General features: G+C 61.5%; 1 protein-coding gene across 2 annotated transcripts; it reads right to left on the reverse strand.

Moving 5' to 3' along the window:
• Positions 1 to 6096: 6096 nt before the first annotated feature.
• On the reverse strand, positions 6097 to 14220 carry ABHD17A (abhydrolase domain containing 17A, depalmitoylase). 2 transcript variants are annotated; one of them, XM_057708522.1, is made up of 5 exons: positions 14069 to 14220; positions 10245 to 10781; positions 8967 to 9161; positions 6647 to 6826; positions 6097 to 6552 (listed from the first exon to the last, which is right to left on the reverse strand). In XM_057708522.1, exons 2-5 carry the CDS (start codon positions 10574 to 10576, stop codon positions 6327 to 6329), a joined length of 933 nt encoding a protein of 310 aa, XP_057564505.1. In that variant the 5' UTR covers positions 10577 to 10781; positions 14069 to 14220; the 3' UTR covers positions 6097 to 6326. The 2 variants fall into 2 exon arrangements, with proteins under 2 accessions (XP_057564505.1, XP_057564506.1); XM_057708523.1 differs by lacking the exon at positions 14069 to 14220 and having other exon boundaries at positions 10272 to 10727.
• Positions 14221 to 20113: the final 5893 nt, after the last annotated feature.

Below are 20113 nucleotides of genomic sequence, written 5' to 3' on the forward strand. Positions count from 1 at the left end.
GGAAGGGCCATACTTTTTTTTTTTTTTTTAAGACAGTGAAGTCTTTACTTTTCCTTTTAATAGCACTTTCTGTGTGGTTCAGCCTTTTTTAAGCCGTGTGCATTTATTACTTGTTTCCTTTATTTTTTTTATTTGTTTCTATTTTTGGGTGCGACGAGCAGCCATGTGGGCTCTTAGTTCTCCCACCAGGGATGGAACCGGCACCCCCTGTGTTGGAAGGTGGCATCTTAACCACTGGACTGCCAGGGAAGCCCCACTTCTATTTTCTTTAAATCTCAGTAGGTATGTAGGCAGTGCAATTATGGGCCATTTACACATTTCTGTATGAAAAGTTATTTTCTAAATCATACCCTGCTTTGGTGTCGGGTGGGCTGAGGACAGTAACCTGCCTGTGGGGAAAGCTGGGGACCCCACCTGAGCCAGGAGATCAAGGTCGTCCTCAGGGTGCCAGGCGCCCCTGGTGGGATGTGATGTGAAGGGCACCTCACTTCTGGGTGTTCTTCCCTAAAACCCACATCTGTGATCTGATCACGAGAAAACCTCAGACAGGCCCAGGTTAGGGGACATGATACAAAAATTCTTAACCAGTCCCCAACACTGTCAAGGTCACAAAAAACCAGGAAAGACGGAAGGAGCATCCCAGATTTTAAGAGACTAAGGAGATGCGATGACTAAATGCTGTGTGGGCTGCCGGGGCGGACCCCGGAGCAGAAAAGGACACTGGTGGGAAAGCCGCGGAGATGGGAACGCTGTCTGCACCGTGTGGATGGGCGGATACACAAGTCAGTCCTTGGTTTTCACGAGACGCTCCCATGAGGGGCGCTGGGGGAAGGGGAGACACCACAGCTTTTCTCTCAACCCCAGACCAGTCCAAGATGAACATCTGAAATCAAACAAAGAGTGGATGTAGGCACCATTTAGGAATAACCGCACGTAGGATGCCAGCAGTGCAGGACGGAGGCACCACGAGGAGGTCTACGTTCTCACCCCTTTGTATGGTGCAGTCTATACCCTTTGACCTGGCAGTTCCTCTCCTACAAAGGTACCCTTTGAATTGACTGTTAAAGTGATTTATTAAAAGACAGTGTGAAGGGAGGAAAAGATTCTGAAAAAACTCCAAGACACATATATTCAACATTATGTGTTAAAAAGATCACAACTTTAAAACAAAAATAAACTGTTAAAAAAAGAAAGGTACCCAAAAAATATTCCTTTTTTTTTTTGGTGGGGGCGCGGCGGGGCCTGTGCGGCATGTGGGATCTTAGTTCCCCCACCGGGGCTCGAACCCGCAGCCCCTGCGTTGGAAGTGTGGAGTCTTAACCACTGGACAGCCAGGGAAGTACCCCCCCCCCCCCAAATATCCTTAAGGAAACAGATCCGTCTGTGTACAGCTGCACTATTGTAATAGGGAAAAAGGAGAAAGGTGGACCAGCCTGTGTGGGTCACTGTGTCACGGGGCACGTGGCCGTGGGAGGGCCAGGGCCGGCCACGAGCTCCAGCTCACCGGGAGCCGCGCGCCCCTCACACTGTCACCTCTCGGTGTTTCCACCTGTCTCTGCAGCCTGTTCCTACACAGCGGCCACCTCTGCAGGGGCCTGAAGACGCAGGAAGAGCAAGGGGGCGTGGGGCGGGGGGCTCGGGGCGGGCGGTCAGGGGGGCAGGCAGGTGCCCCCGTTGCTGCCACCTGCCTGGCATCAGGCATCTGTGGGGATGACGCCCAGCCCCTCCGTGCGGGTCCTGCATTTTTTAAGATTCACGCACGCTTTGCCTTCCGTCACCCGTCCGTGTTTATTTCTAACTGCGTCAGATTTCTCACCGTGACCTGAGGGGTCAGGCACACGTAGGAGGTGCAGTGCGCCCCAGGCCGGGCCTCGCCAGGCAGTGGGCATGTGGCTGTCTTCCTCCTCGGGAGGCCCTGCTCCCAGCTGCTGGGGAGAGACCCAGGGCCCCCATCCCTTCTCTAGGAAGCAGGAGGGGGCAGGATCTGGCCTGAGCCCAGTGAATCCCCTCCCCAGGGCTCCTTCTCATCCTCCACTCCGCTGGCCCAGGACCGACCCCTGGAAAGCAGCGGCTCCCGGAGGCACCTTTCAGATGGCCGGCTGCAATGGGGGTCACCCGTGGGCCCTGTGGAAGGAGACGACAAGCCCTCTTCAAGGTCCTCTCCTCTCACGCGGGTCGGGCGGTGCGCGGCTGGGCTTCCGAGGGCATCCACCCAGCTGTGACCGTGACCGCACCAGGCCCGTCCCCTCCACCTCACCTGCATCTGCTGTGGACATACACGTGGCTCTGACCAGCTTGGCCCAAGCCATCTCCCCTGGAGTGGGGACTGTGGGGACCGCAACCCCAGCAGCCCAGGGTTGTCGTCGTGACGATCCACCTGGCACACGGCAGCAGCTTCAAGACTTAAAGAAGAGGAACCCGACGCTGGGCGGGCACCCCCACCAGCCGGAATCTCACAGTTGGCCCCGCGCCCTGACCGTGAGGAGCCTGCCCTGGGGGAGCGCCCAGGCCGTGGAGCGGGGTGCCGGGGGCCCTGGGGGTAGCACCCACCCCGAGGCCCCATCTCAGATCTGGGCCCTGCGGGGCCCGCTGCTCCTCACACACCACGGCCACCACGGGTCGGGGAGGACACTGGACCCCCCCCCCTCTTCTGGGACCTCTGGGGCCCCCCCAGTTCACACGGAGACCACAGAACCAGAGGGCCGGGTCAGCTGACGGGTGGTCAGGGAAGCAGGGTCGCCAGAGGAAGGGAGGGGAGGATGGATGGACGGCCCTCGGGGACTGGGCCCCACAGGAAGGCCAGTCGGGGCGCCTCAGGGCGCGGGGCAGGCTCACAACCCGGACCCCACCCTCGGGGAGGGCCCGCGCCCGGCTGAGGCCGCCACAGCCGCGGCAGGCCGTGTCCCCTGGGGTCTCTGGGTGCCAGGGCGGGCCTAGGCCGCGCCACAGAGAGCCCGGAACCCGCTGCTGGGAGCCGGGGGCCGGGTGTCAGGTGAGGCGCCGGGCCAGGTGTGCGGAGGCCCGGAGGTTCCGGCGGGCCGGGGGCGCCTGCTGGGCGGCGGGAGCACGCTGCCGGCTGTGAACACATGTGTCCTGGGAAATCCACAAAATGGAGAACCGAAAGTTGGCCCTCGTCCCAGGCCGCCGGGCTCACGGGCCATACCAAGTGGAAAGGAAGGGGGGCGCGTCCCGGAAGGTACCACTGGCTTCCCCCCATCACCGCCCCCGCGTGGCTCCCCGGAGGCCAGAGGCTGAGCCCTCAGAGGCACCCCCCGTGGGACAGGCGAGTCCCCGAAGAAGCGCAGAGCCCGCGGGCCAGCCAGCCTGGGGAGCCCGGCCTCAGCGTATCCCTTCCGCGCAATGGGCGGGCACCGCGCCCTGTGACCGTGCACGCGGGTGAGGCGGAGGCCCCAGAGGCTTAAGCTTTCAAAATCCTTTCCATCGGAGAGAACTAACGTTACACGGAACACGTTCAAGCCATCCACTGTTTATTACCACAGGTTTTCTCTTGATTTTCATGAGGGTAGATGGGGCCTCCGGACATCCAGTAAAGAAGTCAGCGGGGTGCAGGCTGCCTGGGGTGACGGGGTCTAGAAATAGACCCTTGAGCACCGAGAGCTCCTCGCCCGGTAAAGGCAGCGCTTCAGCCGGGGAAAGAGAGGCTTTATTGGGAAATGGAGTTGGGGCGAACGGTTTGGGAAAAAGCCGTTTGGGTTCCTACCTCACTCCTTCCCAGAGGCCCCTTCTAAAGTTAGGCCAAAAATGTACATGCATATTTAAGAAACAAACCATTACGTTTACAGAAGAAAACAGCAACTGTTTTATAATCGTGGAGAGATATCTCCGAGCGTGACACCAAATGCAGAAGCCGTAATTCATGAAATGATGACTATTTTAAATGCCTAGCAAAAATACACAAAATCAGCAAACTAACAAACAAACAGAACCCCACACACAAGCCAAACACAAATGACAAGCTGGAAATGTGTGTGTATTTTCTTAATCTGTAAAGTGTTCCTAGAAGACAGTAACACCAAGAACCCAGCAGAAAAATGGACAAAGAATGTGAAATACAAATGGCTTTTAAATATATACGCGTTTATAGTAGACGTTTCCAGTTTCAAGGTGATTATATTAGTGGTAGAAACAATCCACATAAAAATTAACCTAACAGAAGCACTGAGTTGTTTGATGACACTTCTAAGAAACACAGATGAAGCTACAACGAAATACTATTTTTAAGAGACCACACACCCATTTAGAGACCTGTGGAAAGCCCTTCCACCCGCACGAAGGAATCCAGCCTACAGAGATACTCATACTTGGGTAGGAAGACATTTGCACGAGGATACTGGACCTAGCGCTGCCTGTTACAGAAGACTGGAAAAAAACCTAAACTTCAACAAGAAACAGGATGAATGATTTATAGTGCTAAGAAACTGCGGTGCGGCCACTAGAAGGGCTGAAGCCAGGCTACGTGGGGGAAACTAAACACGTCCAGGCCACGTCGGGTAAGAGGATCGCCCTTGCGTACAACCTCATTAGCTACACACGCACTTTCTTTGTGGACACAGCAGAAACTGCTTTCTCCCTGCCCCCAGAAACGGGAACACGGAGTTGTCACCCAGCGCTCTTTTATACTCTGAATTTTTCACTCTGTGTGGCTGAAGACATTTCTGTTCGACCGTAAGCCGTCGCTGTGGCCTCGGCGCGCGGCGGAGCCCCGGCGCTCAGGGCACTTACGTGCTGATGGGGTGAAGAGGCGGCACAGCGGGGACGGGGGGCACAGGGCGGGGGGCGCGGTGGGGGGCTTCGGGGAAGAGACGCTGCAGAGGCGGCGGCGGACAGCGGGCCGCGGGCCGGGCACGTCGGTCACGGGGGCCAGCCGGCGCCAAGCCCCGCGGCGGGGAGGACCCGATGCCCTCCGCTCCCGCCAGAGCACAGCGCTCGTTCAGTTTTGCTCCTGGGCGATCCAACGCGGCCCCAGACTCCCGGCGGCAGCGGCCCTGGGCTCGGGAGGGCCGAGGCCAGGCACCATCCTGGCTCGGGGACCGCGTGCCCGGGGCCGCTCCCGGCTCTTCAGGCCCAGCTGCCGGCCACGGAAAGCGCCGACACACACCCTCCGGGCGCGCCCCCAAGGCCGGCACGGCGGCAAGGGCAGGGCAGGGCCGGCCGGGACCCGAGCCGCCGCCACTTACCAGCCTGGCCGCGGCCTCCTCGGGGCGCACCGCCTGCCGCCGCCGCCGCCGCCGCCGCCGCGCGCGCGCGCGCGCGCGCGCCAGACCACTTCCACTTCCGCCCGGCCGCGCCCCGGGCCTCTTCCCCGCCCCCAGGACGAAGCACCGCCCCCGCTTAAAGGGGCCGCGGACCCCAAGGGGCCAAGGCGGAAGTAAGGCCGGCGCCCAACCTCGCCACTGCCTAGAGTCGCCACACGCGCCGAGCCGCCGCCCGACAGGCCACCCGCCTCGGAGGCCTTCCGCGCTCTAGAGCGCCGGCCTTGGAAGTCGCTGGGGGCACTCCAGGGACCGGTGGTGAGCCAGGCGTCCGGCCAGGCTCCAGGGTGACGCTGGCCGTCCCTGTCTTCAAGGGCACTCCAGGTGGAGGACACGTCTCAGACCAAGGTCCGGAGGCGTGCTGCCCTTCACTGGACCCAAGCGTCCCCGTCTGCAAGACTCTCTTGGCCCTCTGTGCAGGGGGAGCCGGGGACGGGCTGGGATGGGAAGAGCAACCCTACGATGTCTACCACACGGGTACGGAAGGGTGCCTGCCTCGCCGGGGGCCCAGAGCAGGCCCAGCCTAAACCCGCGGCGGCCACTTCCACCCCCAGGGTTGTCTCGGAGACAGGAAGCCCCCCACTCTCCCCAGGGGCGCCCTCCGAGCGCGCGGGGTCCTGGGTTCTAATGCTGCCGCCCCTCCATCACCACCCGGGCAACCGGCAGCCCCAAGGACCCGAACTGGACCCTTCTTCTCCTGGGAGAGTGACCTGACATCCGCAGTTGTGAACTCTCCTGGGGGGCTGGGGCAAAGCCCGGCCCCCATTTCAGGCTTGCTGAGCCCCAGGGAAAGCACGCATGAGACAAGAAAGCGAGAGGAACCTTAAAATTTTAAATCTTTACTTTCTGTTCTCACGTTTTTCCTTCGTTTTGCTTCCAAAAGGAAAGGAGAGCATAGCTCCGTCGCCTGTACAGGGTCCACGGCCCCCTGCCGGCCGGCTGCCTGGAGGGCGTGGGGCGCCCGGGGGTTCACATGCAGTCCCCGGGGCCGGGGCGGGGTCCGGGCGCCGCCTTATTGCTGAGGTCCCGGCGCGGCTCGGGCCGGCCGCTAGGCTAGACGCGCTGGCTGGGCAGCTCCTGGGAGATGAAGCGGCGCAGGCGCTCCAGGTACTGGCTGTAGAGCTCGATGTCGTTGTGCCCGGCGCCCTCCACCCACAGAGGCTCCACGGCCTTGGGGCAGCGCTCGTAGAGCGCCAGCCCGTGCGAGAAGTCGATCACCTCGTCCTCCGTGCCGTGGATGATGAGCACCGGCGACGTGATCTTGGACACCTTCTCGATGCTGCGGGGCGGGGCACGTTAGGCCCCCGCGCCCCGCCCCGGCCCCGCCCCCGGGTCCCCGCCCCGCCCCCGCCGAGGCCCCGCCCCGCGCTCACTTGGGGAACGCGTCAAAGCAGTAGGTCTTCTTGGTGTCGGGGAAGGCGACGCGCATGCCCGAGGTGAGCGGGGAGTGCAGCACCACCGCGGCGCACTCGTAGCGCGAGGCCAGGTCTACGGTGGGCACCGTGCCGATGCTCTGCCCGTACAGGACGATGCTGTCCGGGCTGATGCCGTACCTGGCGGCGGTGGGGGCGGATCAGCCGCGACGCCACACGCACACCGCTCCCAGGGCCGCCCTCCTGGTGCACGCCCCCATGCTCCGCGGAGGCTCCAGGCTATAGGGGTGGAGTCCAGGGACCCTCCCCCAAGCCCCAGCACCGAGGCGGTCCTCTCAGTAGGGGAGGCGGGACCCACAGGTGTCCCTCCCCTGCCCCCCAGGCCCTGTTTGGACAGTATCTACCTGGTCACACCTGGGCAGTGCACCTGTGAGGGCCCTGCCTGCACTGTGGTTCCTGGGGGCGGGTCCCTGGGGCCTCTCCTGCTCCTCCTGGTCACCCGGCCACCCCCACCCCTACACACACTTGACCAGGGCCACTTGCAGAACTTGCTTGGCGCCTTCCTGTCCCCGCTGTTCGGAATTCGCCAGCCCTTCCCTGTGGCCCTGCAAGGGGGCGTCTTCCTCCCAGCCCGCCTCAGCCTCACCTAAGCCTCAGGGAATGGAAGCGGCCTGGTCCTCTGCTGTCTGAGCCAGTTTGCGGCCCCTCGGGTGCTTAGCCCCACCCGCGTGAGCAGGAATCCCGGCTCTTGAGGGGAGGTGGGTGGCCACCACCTCCTTCTTTGGGCACCTTTCCTACATCGTGGCCAGGTCCTGGGCCCCCGCCCCCCAGGCCTCCTCCAGCACGGCCACAGCACAGTCCCTTCCTGACGCCACGAGGACCCACTCACCACCCTCCCAGTGCAGGAGGCCTCCAAAGCCTTCCCTTCACACACCCACAACCATGATCTCAAAGGGGATGGCCCTCTCTGCCAGGGAAGGTCTGTGTGTCGCCTGGGCAACCGACCTGGGCACCCAAGGCCCATCTGTAGCTGTGCCTGTCCTCTGGCCCCAGCCCCCAGCCTCGGGGACGCTGCCTGGCCGCGTGCCCGCCACCCTGGCCACTCCTCCCCACCTGCTGCCTGGTTCGCACGAGCACCTCTGCGCTGAGCACCAGCCCCGTCCTGTCACCCAGCTCCAGGCAGGGACCCCCAGCTGCCACCTGGCCAGCTCCACCTGGACAAACGCGACAGGTGCAGGATGACACGGCTCTTCTTTCCAGGCCTCCCTGCCCCGGGCCACTGCTCTGCCCAAGCCTCCCGCCCTCCTGCGGACTCTCAGCTGTTGGGGCTGAGGGAGGGACCAGGTCTCTGGAGGTCAACGCTGGCAGTAGGGCAGATGCACCAAGGACAGAGCTCAGACCCCTCACCCCTCAGCGGGGTATGATGCTGCCAGCGACCCCCAGCCAGCGGGGACAGGCTGCCGCAGCCGAGCGTGGACATGGACCTGCGCCACGCCACCCAGCAGGGGTCCCCAGTGCCACGGTGGTGCCAGGGGACCGGCTCCCAGGGCCAGCATCCGCGACTGCCTGGTGCATCACTACAGCAACCAGGGCCCCGCCTCCCCGGGCAGCCTGGCTGTGGTCCCTGCGGGAGCTGGCTGCGCCAGTCAGACACTGCCCCCGGGAGGGCGGGGGTCGGGTGGGCCTCCCTCTAGAGCACCACGGGGCGGGGCGCCGCGTCCTACGCTGCCCACGCTGGCTTAGAGACTGAGCTGTGTGCTTTAGTGAGCGAGCACGGGGGAAGGGGGCTGCCGGACCTGGGTGAGGGTCCAGGGGTGGGGACACAGACCAGACCGCAGGGGGCCCCGTCTGAGTTGAGCAGGCAGCTGAGTGCTGGGCACCAGGCCCGGGGAGGACCCAGCCTCTGTGAGCTGACCTCCCACCAGCCACCAGGGCTCTGCTGCGTACCAAGCTGCCCAACAGAACCTTCCAGGCCCAGGGGAGACCCTCCTCAGGATGAGGCCTTGCTCCACAACCAGAGCCGTGACACAGAGGCCCGGCCCCGCCCTGCACCCGAGATCTTTCAGCCTCGGGGCTCCCCCTCACAGGCCGCCTCTGCCCACCCCTTCCCTCCAGGCAGAGCCTCCCTTCCCATGGGGACAGCTGCAGGCCCCGTCCCCGCCCCTCCCAGGCCTGGGGCTCCCAGGAGGGAAGCTGGAGGACTGCCCACCCCGCCCCCCGCCCCTACACACCCGCGCACCTGTCAGCCGGCAGAGGGAACGCGGGTCAGGCTCCCCCCCGCCCGGTCTCACGGCCTGCCCTCCCCACAGCCCAAGCTCACCTGGTGCGCAGGGCCTGCCAGGCGGCGTCAATGTCGGCGTAGAGGTTCTTCTCAGAGGGCCTGCCGGAGCTCACGCCGTAGCCGGAGTAGTCGTAGGAGAAGATGTTACAGTTGATACGTGTGCCCAGGCCAATGTAGAAGCTGCTCATCTGGCCCAGGTCCACCGCGTTGCCGTGCGAGAAGAGGACCGTGTACCTTGGGGCAGGAGGTGGGGAAGCACAGGTCAGAGGGCGAGGGGAGGCACGGGGCAGGAGCAGCCCTGCCGAGGGGAACAGCGCCCGGCCCCGCCCGGGGCGACTCAGGCCAGGCCAGGCAGCAGAGCCTCAGGCCTGCCCTCGTCAGAGGGGGCCGCTGGGCCCACTGGTCACGTCCTCGGCGCAGGGGGACCCCACGCGAGCCCGGGAGGCCGCAGTGATCACCATGCTGACGGCCCCGGGCAGCAGCTGCCTCTCCCCTGGAATCGCTCCTGTTGCAGGGACTCTGACAGCCCCTGAGGACGGCAGGCACATCTGCCCACCGCTCGGAACCTTCCCGGAGAAGGAAACGGCGGCTTCTCCGACCAAAGGTGAAAAGAGCCAACCCGTGTGCGCCACGGTGCAGCGCTTCCCACGCTCCCAGGGAAGGACCAGGGCCCTCATCTCTGCCCCATGTCCCATGGCGGCCCTGCCAGGCGGCCCTGCGAGGGCAGGTGACCAGGCTGGATGCTGGCCGATGGACTCCCAGAGTCTTCTTCCTCCAACACCAATGGGCCCCAGCCCCGCCGAAGATAAGAGCGTGCCCTTTGGACCTGGCCTGGTCAGAGGGCAGAAGCAGCTAGAAGGCCCCACCTCTGCGCCACCATGGAGCTCAGGGAGTCAGACGTGGCCCAAGCCGCCAGCCAGGCCCAGAGCGGGTGCCGGGGCCTCACGAGGCACCCAGGGCCCTGGGCAGGTGAACACTGAGACCCGGAAACGGGCGGCTCTGCATCCAGCAGGTGGTGGGTGTGACACGGCCACCCAGAGCCACCCCCGAGCCTCAGGGTCCTTGTCATCCACAAGACAGGGTGCCGAGAGGGCCCCCCAGAGGCCTGCACGTGGAAGGGCCCCAGCGCGTCCTTGGAGGCCATGGGCAGACCTCATCTGCCACCCGGGGCACCCGCTCCGCCCGACGAGCTTTCGCCAGGCTCCGGCCCTCTGGGGTCCACCACCGGCCGAAACGAGAGCCCCGAGGACGACGCACGTCCTGGGCCCCCAACCCCACTTGTCCCTCCACCCCGGGGGTTGCGTCCCCCCGGCTCACCTGGCGCCGGGCACGCAGCGCACGTACATGCAGGAGACGCGGTTGCCCCGGCTGCTCTTGGTCAGGAAGACCTCAATGGTGTCCAGCTCGCGCTGGCTGTACTGGAAGTCGGCGCGCTCCGTCAGGTGGAGCTTCCAGGGCCCGGGGGAGCCGGCGGAGGCCCGCAGGGTCCCCGAGGGGGCGGCCGTGGCCCCACCGGGCCCGGGCTCGGGCTCAGGCACCAGCGAGTAGGTGGGCTCCGGAGGCAGGAAGGCGAGCTTGGCGGCGATGCGGCCGGGGCAGGGAGGGCAGCAGAAGAGGCAGCAGAGCTCGGTCACTGACAGGCCGTTCATGGCGGGCACCGGGCCCCGGGGCGGGCCTCGCCCGGCAGGGCAGGGGTGGGGGTGCTCGGAGACGCGGGCAGGGGGGAGGGCCACCCCCGGCCACCGCCCCAGACGAGAGCCCCGTTAGGAGGCTGCGGCCGAGCCCCATCGCGGTCCAAGCCGAGCCCTCGGGAGCCTCGCAGCCTCGCGTGTCCATGTCGCGCAGAGGGAAACCCTGCAGGGGGACAGCAAGATGTAGGGTCCCCCGGGGCTCCCGAGTGACCCTGGTGGGACCCAAGCCTGCCAGGCCCCCGCCTGCCACCACCCCTCCTCTGCTGGCAGGCACGAGCTCCTGCCTCTTAAGCCCCCCCGCCAGCCCAGCCTCAGCCGGCAGGCTGTGCGGGGTGACCAGAGCCCAGGCCCAGCCAGCTCTCCCAACACAGCCCCGGCTCAGGGTCCAGAAACCATCACCCCCCACCCCAGCCCCTGTCCACACGGCGGGCCCAGACCGGGCCCTTCCCCGGCTGCCACAGCGCCGCCAAGGGGAGCGAGGACAGACTGCTGACCACGGGGCCCCAGGGGCCTGCTCCCAGGGCCTGAGATGCGCGGAGACAGGAGCCCAGGCAGAGGAAACACAACAAACAATGGCTCTGGAAACAAAAGCAGGATACATCTCCAGGCTGGGAGGGCCTGCAGAGCTGAGACAATGGCTCTCTCTTGTGCTTGGGGCCAGGCCTGGGGGGTCGGCCTGCTGGGGAGGGGTGGCTGGGGGGCAGACCACAGGCACCTGAGGCTCCTTCCCCAGCTCTGCCAGCTTAGGGGTCGTGGCCTTGGGCCAGTCACAACCTCCCTGGGCCTCAGTTTCCTCATCTATCAATGCAGACGCCACTGAGGCCACAGAGGGAGTGAATGAGATGAGGGGACAGTGGTGGAACGCCCGGCCCAGAGGAGAAGCACAGAACGTGGTGTGAGACGCACTCCCGGGTAGACTGCCGCGAAACTGCTAGAGCAGCTACAAGCGTATAGGAGCTGCCAACAGAGAGGCTGGAAGAAAACAGAGGTTTGAGAAGAGCCTACTCACTCACTACGTGTTCCCTACAGCCTGGAGCGAGGGAGGGACACCCGCTCAGTGTCGGCAGCAGAGCACCTGAGCTGGTCGGTTCAGGGCTGCAGCATCTGAAAGCCGCTGGGCCAGGGGCACGCAGATGCAGGGTCGGCGCAGCCTGAGGCCCAGAGACACACCCGCTCCCTCCAGACCTGCGATGTGAGAGCAGGGGCTGCACAGGCCACCTCCCACAGTCACTCGGTTCAGGGCACACGGAGGGGTGTGGGAGAGGGCGGCAAAAGCCGAGGCGGGGAGGCAGACCACCTCCAGCAGGCCCCAGACTCCCAGGTGGGACGCTCGCTTTATGTGCAGGTGTTTTCAGAGGGGACAGTCCATCACTCTGTTCTCAGAAGAAGGCAAGTTTGCCCCTGGGGGACACTCACCAACATCTTGGTGGTCAAGACTCAGGGGCGGGGGGACAGGGATGCTGTTCCAGCCCCCACAGTGCCCAGGACATCCTCCCTCCCCCTCCAGAGTGTCACCCAGACCAAGGGTGCTCCAGCATGTCCTCAGAGAGGCCCAGGCCCCAACAGGTGACCCTCCACGGGCGCTCTGGTGGCTCGGCGGGTCCGCAGTGTGGGCGGCACAGGGAAGGCTGGTTTTGAGGAAGGCCTGGCTGAGAGCCGGTGGGCAGGTAGGAGGCCCCCGGTAACCCAAGGATGAACAGGCACACCGAGGTGGGCAAGGCCCTGCTGACCAAGGATGCTGTCCTTGACACCTCCCTGCACTCCCAGATCCGCCCATCGCCGGGCCTGCTGCTGAGTCTGCCTCTCGCCCTCCCACCGCCGCCTGGGGCACATGCAGTCTCCTTCCTCGCTGGTCTCGCGCCATGGCCACCATCACCCCACTCCAGGCCGCTCTCCCCCCAGCAGCCAAGAGATCTTTCACAACACAAATCTAATCACGCTGCCTCCCTTCTGGGGTGCTCCAGCAGCTCCACTATTTTCAGGATAGAGATCAAATCCCTCACCACGATCTGCTGTGTGGGCAACAGGCATGGGGCTGACCACTCCAGCCTCAGTCACCTCGCAACCACTCTCCCCAGGTGGGGCCCACTGCCCCTCCTGCCCCTCCTGCCCCAGAGCCGCCACCCCAGCCGTTCCCCTAATCTCACTAGACAGCCTGTGCCCCCGTCCCACATGCCCTTCCAGACAGGGTTAGCCCCCCACACACTCTCACGGTTCAGACCTGTCTCTGCAGCTTGTAGCTGCGTGTTCAACCATACCCCCCCCCCCCCCCGAACCAAAGAGAAACTCCATGAGGGCAGGACCGCTACCTGCTCTCATTCAGTAAACACTGGCTGAACAAATGGAAAAAGGACCGGGGCAGAGGGGAAAGGGGGACGCTACAGTCCACCAGGTCTGCAGAGAAGGGGGAAGGTCTCTCTCCAGCCGCGCAGACCTGGGACCTCCGGCTGTCTCCTGGATGTCACTCAGTGGGCCCTGAGTGCCGGGCCTCGGGCTAGACAGAGCACACCCAGGTGCCTCTCTCATCGGGCAGGCAGCCCTGGCACCCAGAGCCCAGCGATTCCACCCGCAAGCACATATCGGGCTCCACGCTGCCGGGCCCGGTGCGGCCGGGCGGTGCCGTGAGGACCAATGAGGAACCATGCAATGGCAATACTCCAGGACGACCTAAATAGGAACGACTGTGACCGCACCTCACCCAGCCAGTCAGTCTGAAAGGCGCAGGCAAAGTGCCGGGCGACAGGGAGCAGGGCGGAGGGGAGAGAACAGGCAAACCCCACAGGTGACAGGGGGTTCCGGGAACTGCGGGTCCTGGGCTAGAGCGACACTGGGAGGAAGAGGAGAGCAGAGGGGTCCTGGAGAGAGCCAGGGCTGGGTCGGGCCGCGCCCGCGAGCCCTGCTGCAGTCGGGACTTCTTCTTGGGGGACCCCTGGAGGAGTCCTGGCCGGGAATGGAGCCCCTGGGCTGGGGGCTGGGGATGTATCCCAGCTGCAGCCTGGAGGTGGGGCTGGAGCGGAGGCCGGGAAGCCTGCCCAGGTGTCCCAGCCGGTCAGAGGACGCCCGCGAAAGGGCAGAGGTGTCTCGGAGACGTTCAGGGAGCGGGGCTCCGGCTGCTGCGGCGGGCCCGGGTGTCTGGCCGGGGCACGGGTTCGGGGCCGGGGGCAGAGCCCGCGGCTCGGACAGCGCACTCGCGGAAGGCGGGGCCGCACCCCCAGAAAGGTGGGAACACACCCCACGTCGGACGGGGCTCCGCGGGAGTCGGAGACGCCGGCCCCGGCCCCGATCGGGGGGGATCCTCCGGCCGGGAGCGCGGCCGCCCCGGGAGCGCGGGGTCTCGGGGGCGTCCGGCCGGACTGCCCCGGCCTCGCGGCCCGGCCGGGCTCTCCAAACGGCCGCGGGAGGCACTGAGACCGCTCCGCGCCGCCGCGCCCGCCCCTGCCCGACACTCACCGCCGCGGCCCGCGCGCCCCGGCCCCGGGGCCGCGCTCCATGACTCCCGGCCGCCCGCCCGTGCGTCCGTCGATGCCTTGGCGCCCCGGCCCGGTCTCCTGAGCCGCCGCCGCCGCCACCGCCGCTCCCCCGCGGGCGGAAGTGAGCCTCCCTCCCGCCGCCGCCCCGGAAGTGACGCGCAGGTGTGCGCAGGGGCCCGAGGGGCCGAGGGCCAGGCGCCGGGCAGGGGCGAGGCGCGCGCCCGGGGGGCGGGGCCGGCCTTGGGGGCGGGGCTGGTCCGCTGGAGGGGCGGGGCCGTCGGGTGGGCGGGGCGAGCTGGGTGGGCGGGGCCCGGGCATCGGCGTCCAGCGCAGGTTTCCGAGAATGGAGACCAGGGCCCTGACTCAGGTGAGACAAGTGAGGCGCTCGCCTGGAATCAAAGTTTACAGGGGGCCAAAAAAACTCAGGAGTCGAGATAAAAAAAAATAATGCGCCACTAAAAACCCACAAAGTTTTGTTGGAATCAGGCCCCTGACTAGGATGAAACGAGCGATACTGCCTTTATGTAAAAAACCCTGATAGTTTGTTCCTCATGGATTCCTTTGCATCGGTCTCGGCTTGTTCACTAGCGCATTAAAATATTATACAAAATATCATACATCGGGAGCTGCCTGGCGGTCCAGTGCTTAAGACTCCGCTTGCAGGGGCGCGGGTTCGATACCTGGTCAGGGAACTAAGATCCCGCGTGCCACGCGGGGCGGCCAAATAAATAAAACAATAACATAAAATACTAAGGATCGCGAGGCCCTCCCGCTCAGCTCAGCCTGCGGGCAGGGAGGCTGACGGCTACACACCTGAAGGTACGGGAGACGGAGAGGATGACGGTTGGGAGCAAAGTGGCAGTGTGGCTGAAGGTGACCAGGGAACCTCGCCGAGGCTGGGCAGGGCAGGCCTTTCTGAGGAGTGACAGGGACAGAGGCAGGAAGGCTGCAGAGGCCATCAGGGTCCAGCCTGAGGCCGGGGGGTGAGTTAGTGGGACAGCCTTGCCCTTCCAGGTCTCTGCACTTGGCAAGACTATTCCAGCATCAAATCCCTTTGCAAGACTATTCCAGCTCCAAATCCCTTTGCAAGACTATTCCAGCTCAAAAGCCCTTTGCAAGACACTATTCCAGCTCAAAATCCATCCCACCACCTGCCTGCAGGCAGCCCCAGCCCTCTCCCCCTGGGGCAGGCGGGGGTCTAATCTTCCGCTTCATTTGCAGAGGTAAACCTCCCCAGCCAGCCCTCCCCCAGGGCCCCATTCCTGGGGTCAGCTGCCGGGAGAGAACTCAGGAGTGGACACTGTTCAGAGGTGGCTTCCAGCCAGTTTCCTCTGGCCCCCTGCCCAGGGCTCAGCTGCCACCTCCCACAGCCATGGGCCAGGGAGCTGTCAAGGGGTGCCCGGGAGTCCCCCTGCCTCGGCTGCCCCCATGAAGGCTCCCAGCGTCAGCTGTTCTCCTGAGGTCCAAAGGTCACACCTGGGCCAGGCTCCGTCTTATCTCCTTGTGCCAGAGCAGGGAGAGGCCTGTCCCACAGCCTCCTTCCCCAGCCCCTTCTTCACCTCCAGCCCCCCTTCCCCTGGGCTAGAAAGGGCCAGAGCTGTGGCAGCACCAGAAAGCCCAGCTCCACCAGGACTGAAATGCCTCAAGAGGAACACATGGGGGGGGGGGGGCAGGAGGTGGAGATAAGCTCAGTCCCCACCCAAACGCGGCCTGTCCCGCTCCCATGGAGTTCCCCCACCGACCAGAGGATCCTCTACAAGAACGAAGGCCCTGCTGTGAGTGCTCCAAGGGCTCAGAAGGTCAGTCGCCCCCTCTCCTCCCCTCCCCAAAGCCCCTGCTTGGTGTTGCCATGCAGCTGCTGGCCCATTTTCCCCACCTCTTTTTTTTTTTTTACTGCACCTTGAGGCATATGGAATCCTAGTTCCCCAAGAGGGGAATGAACCCGTGCCCCCTGCATTGGAAGTGTGGAGTCTTAACCCCTGGGAAGCCTGGGAAGTCCCTTCCCCACCTCTTTGGCCCCTGCTCTCTCTGCCCCAGCCAAGCTTCCCTTGCCAAGTTAATTCCTACCTCAGGGCCTTTGCACAAGTGGTGCCTCCTGCCTGGAGTGCCCCCAGATAGACACAGAGCCAGCTCCTCCTCCTCTTCAGGCACCTGCTCAAATGTCACCTCCTCAGAAAGCCCTCCCTGACCACCCTCTGCCCAAAGTCCCTACCACACCCTACTTATTTCCATCATAGAAACTGCCATCATTTTATTGAGTTGTTTCCTTGTCTGTCATCTGATTCCTCCGTATTCTATGAGCTCCCCGGGACAGGGACCCAGGCTCTGGTCCACCAGGTTCCCAGCTGTCCCCCATGCTGTCCGATAAATCCGTGGATGCACGAGAGGAGGGTAATTCCCAACCCGGAGGAAGGCTTTCGGGAGGGTGGAGGGAGGCTGCATGAGCTTTTGGGCACCACGGGCACAGACCTCAGGCCGGTGGGATGCTGTGCTTTTTCTTTGTCTCCTGAGATACTCAACCTGTCACAGGACCACTGGACTCCATGGTCTTAAAAGCAATCCTGTTTGGGTAAAAGATCAAGAGGTCACGTATTTCCCATCCTTGGGGCAAGGGAGACACTGCACATGCACAGAAAGGCTCCTTGGGGGTCAAAAAGGAGGGGGCGCCACCCCATCATAGGTGGTGTCAAGGTCCCCCATAGGCCTCTGGGCTGAAATCCATCTTGGGGAAAGTTGCACACGCATGATGGGGAGGGTCCTGGGACAGGTCAGGTGTGAAGAAAGAAACCAGATCATTGGCGAAAGGTAAACAAAGGCCCGGAAGAACTGCCCTACCTAAATGACCTAACCGGCTCTTTACTGCCTCCTCCTCATTAGGGGAGATGCCCACACCCTTTCTCTGTGGTTGTGCATCGCTGCCTTGCTTCTGTCTTCGCTAAACAAACTGTTTCTCTGTGTGCTCTTCCACTTGTTGTTATGCTATGTCTCTAATAATAAACTTTGTACCTGCTTTTACCATTTTAGCCTCCGTGAGAAATGCATTGTTCGCTGGGGGCAAGAGCCAGGGAAAACGCGCTTCTAGCCTCTGGCCCTTGCCGGTCTGGTGGCTAGGACTCCCGGTTTTCATCCAGGCTTCCCAGGTTCAATTCCTGGGCAGGAAACTAAGATCCTTCTTTAAACCACGGCTCAGTGCTGTCTCTCTGAGGTCACTCCCACCTGGAAGTGATGTCCAGCCCCCGCACTACCCAATACAGACTCAGCCCCGAGCTGCTATTTAAATGGAGATGAATTGATAAAAAGGAAATAAAATTTAAATTTCACTTCTCCAGTTGCAATGGGCTCATCTTCGAGTGCTCAAGAGCCACGTGGCACTGGGGGCTCCCATTTTGGATGGCACGGATGGAGAACAAGTTCATCACATGGAAAGTTCTAGAAGCACCGGTCTAACCACTGAGCTCCAAGAGGAAAGGCATCTTCGTCAGTGTGCTTTCGGTTTCCTGTTGTGTCTCCGGTGCCCAGCTTGGGGCTTAGCATTCAGTCGGCGCTCGATAAATGCTTGAAGGAAACAGAGGAGGAGGAAGGGAAGAAAGATGGAATTCTCCTTCTAGGAATCAAAGTAAATCATCTAATGAAGACAGCAAGTTCTGTCCACAGATGTCGATCCCTGCATTATTTACAATAGTGAAAAGAGCGTCCATCGACAGATGAATGGATAAAGGAGATGTGGTACACATATACCGGCAGTCCCCAACATTTTGGGTACCAGGGACCAGTTTCCTGGAAGACAATTTTTCCATGGGCAGAGGGGATGGTTTCGGGATGATTCAAGCGCATGACATTTTTTAAAATAAATTTATTTATTTATTTATTTCATGGCTGTGTTGTATCTTCATTGCTGCATGAGGTTTTTCTCTAGTTGCTGCAAGTTGGGGCTACTCTTCATTGTGGTGCGGGGGCTTCTCACTGTGGTGGCTTCTCTTGTTGCGGAGCTCAGGCCCTAGGTGCGGGGGCTTCAGTAGTTGTGGCTCATGGGCTTAGTTGCTCCATAGCATGTGTGATCTTCCCAGACCAGGGATCAAACCCGTGTCCCCTGCATTGGCAGGTGGATTCTTAACCACTGTGCCACTGGGGAAGTCCCTCTATTATTATTACATCAGCTTCACCTCAGATCATCAGGCATTAGATCCTGGGGGTTGGGGACCCCTGATATACACAATGGAATATTACTCAGCCATAATAAAGAATAAAATAATGCCATTTGCAGACACCTGGGTCTAGAGATAGTCACACAGAATGAAGTAAGTCAGAAAGAGAAAAACAAATATCGTATAATATTGCTTATATGTGGAATCTAGAAAAGTGGTACGGATGAACTTACTGGCAAAGCAGAAATAGAGTCACAGATGTAGGGAACAAGCTTACGGTTACCAAGGTGGGTAGGGTGGGTGGGACGAATTGGGAGATTGGAATTGACACTATTAATACTATGTATAAAATAGATAACTAATGAGAACCTACTGTATAGCACAGGGAACCCTACTCAGTGCCCTGTGGTGACCTAAATGGGAAGGAAATCTAAAAAAGAGGGGATTTATGTATACATATAACTGATTCACTTTGCTGCACAGCAGAAACTAACACAGCATTGCAAAGCAACTATACTCCAATAAAATATATTTTATAAAAAAGAAAAGAAAAGAAAAAGAAAAAGAAAACAGAAAAACATCCTCAAAGTGAAGAGAGGAAATTAAGTAAAAAGATTATGGTCTATCCTTGGTGAAAAAAACCTGCAACCCTGAGGTATGCAGACCAATACAAGGCTGTCAGTCTTTTTTTTAAAAAGCAGTTTTACTTTGATTTACATTTTTATGGGACATATATTTACATGGTTCACAATTCAAAGGGTCTAAAAGGCAATGCAGAAAACATCTCTCCCCCAATCCTGTTCCCCAGGAAACAGACGGCCCCATCTCCAAGCAGCCAGTACTTGCAGCGGCAACACGCATAGTCGCTTTCAGCAACGCAGCACTGGCTGGCCCCCACGCACCGCCCCAGGGCTGGCCCACCACTTGCGTACTCAGTCCCCTCTTGCTGGACACGTAGGTTGTTTCCACTGTGGGCGGGACAAAAACAGCACGTGGGGGCACTTCCCATTTGCGGGCGGGACGTGCGGGGAAGATTCCTGGAAACAGAGGATCCTGATGAGATAGTTCACGCTGTGTCCGGGAAACAGCGCAACCGTAGGCGCCCCCTCGGAGCAACACGCGCAGCAGTGGGAACGGGAGCACGCTGGGGGATGAAGTTCCCGGAGATTTTTTTTTTCTCTGATTCACACTTTGACGTGTCTTCCGAGTTTTTGTCGGTTTTGCTCTGCAAAGGATGTGTCTCATGTTAGGATCAGCCAGAAGCTGAACTAAAACTCGATAAAACTGAATGAAGACTGCCTATTAAAAATTAAGGTGTGTATGGGGCTTCCTAGGTGGCGCAGTGGTTGAGAGTCCGCCTGCCAATGCAGAGGTCACGGGTTCGATCCCAGCTCCAGGAAGATCCCACATGCGGCGGAGCAGCTAAGCCCGTGTGCCCAAAAAAAAAAAAAAACTTACAAAAAAAAAAAAAATTAAGGTGTGTGCTTCTGGGTACAGACCCCCGAAGAATTGAAAGCAGGGACTCCAACAGATACCTGTACAGGAATGTTCACAGTGGCTTGATTCTCAGCAGCCAAAGACAGAAGCAAGACGAGTAGATGAAGGATGAACACGCTGTGGTCCCTCCACACACTCCAATATGACCCCGCCTTAAAAGCAAGGAAATTCTGACACTCGCTACACCAGGGATCAACCCTGAGGACGTGATGCTCAGTGAGAGAAGCCAGACACAGAAGGACAGACACTGTCTGACTCCACTCCCAGGACGGCCCTAGAGGAGTAGATCCACAGAGACAGGAAGTAGATGGTGGGGGCCAGGGGCTGGGGGAGGGGGTGAGGAGTCTGTGTTTCGTGGGGACAAAGTTTCAGTTTGGGGAGAT

The sequence above is a fragment of the Hippopotamus amphibius genome, chromosome 15, assembly GCF_030028045.1.
Source record: "Hippopotamus amphibius kiboko isolate mHipAmp2 chromosome 15, mHipAmp2.hap2, whole genome shotgun sequence".
Taxonomy (NCBI): Eukaryota; Metazoa; Chordata; class Mammalia; order Artiodactyla; family Hippopotamidae; genus Hippopotamus; species Hippopotamus amphibius.

What these genes read in the sequence shown, in the direction of transcription:
- ABHD17A (XM_057708522.1), bottom strand. Translation starts at nt 10,576, where the DNA reads ATGAACGGCCTGTCAGTGACCGAGCTCTGCTGCCTCTTCTGCTGCCCT. An exon ending in CGCTGCGTGCCCGGCGCCAG is followed by an intron (nt 9,162 to 10,244) that starts GTGAGCCGGGGG and finishes TCCTGCCCCAAG; the next exon opens with GTACACGGTCCTCTTCTCGC. An exon ending in TGGCAGGCCCTGCGCACCAG is followed by an intron (nt 6,827 to 8,966) that starts GTGAGCTTGGGC and finishes CACCGCCGCCAG; the next exon opens with GTACGGCATCAGCCCGGACA.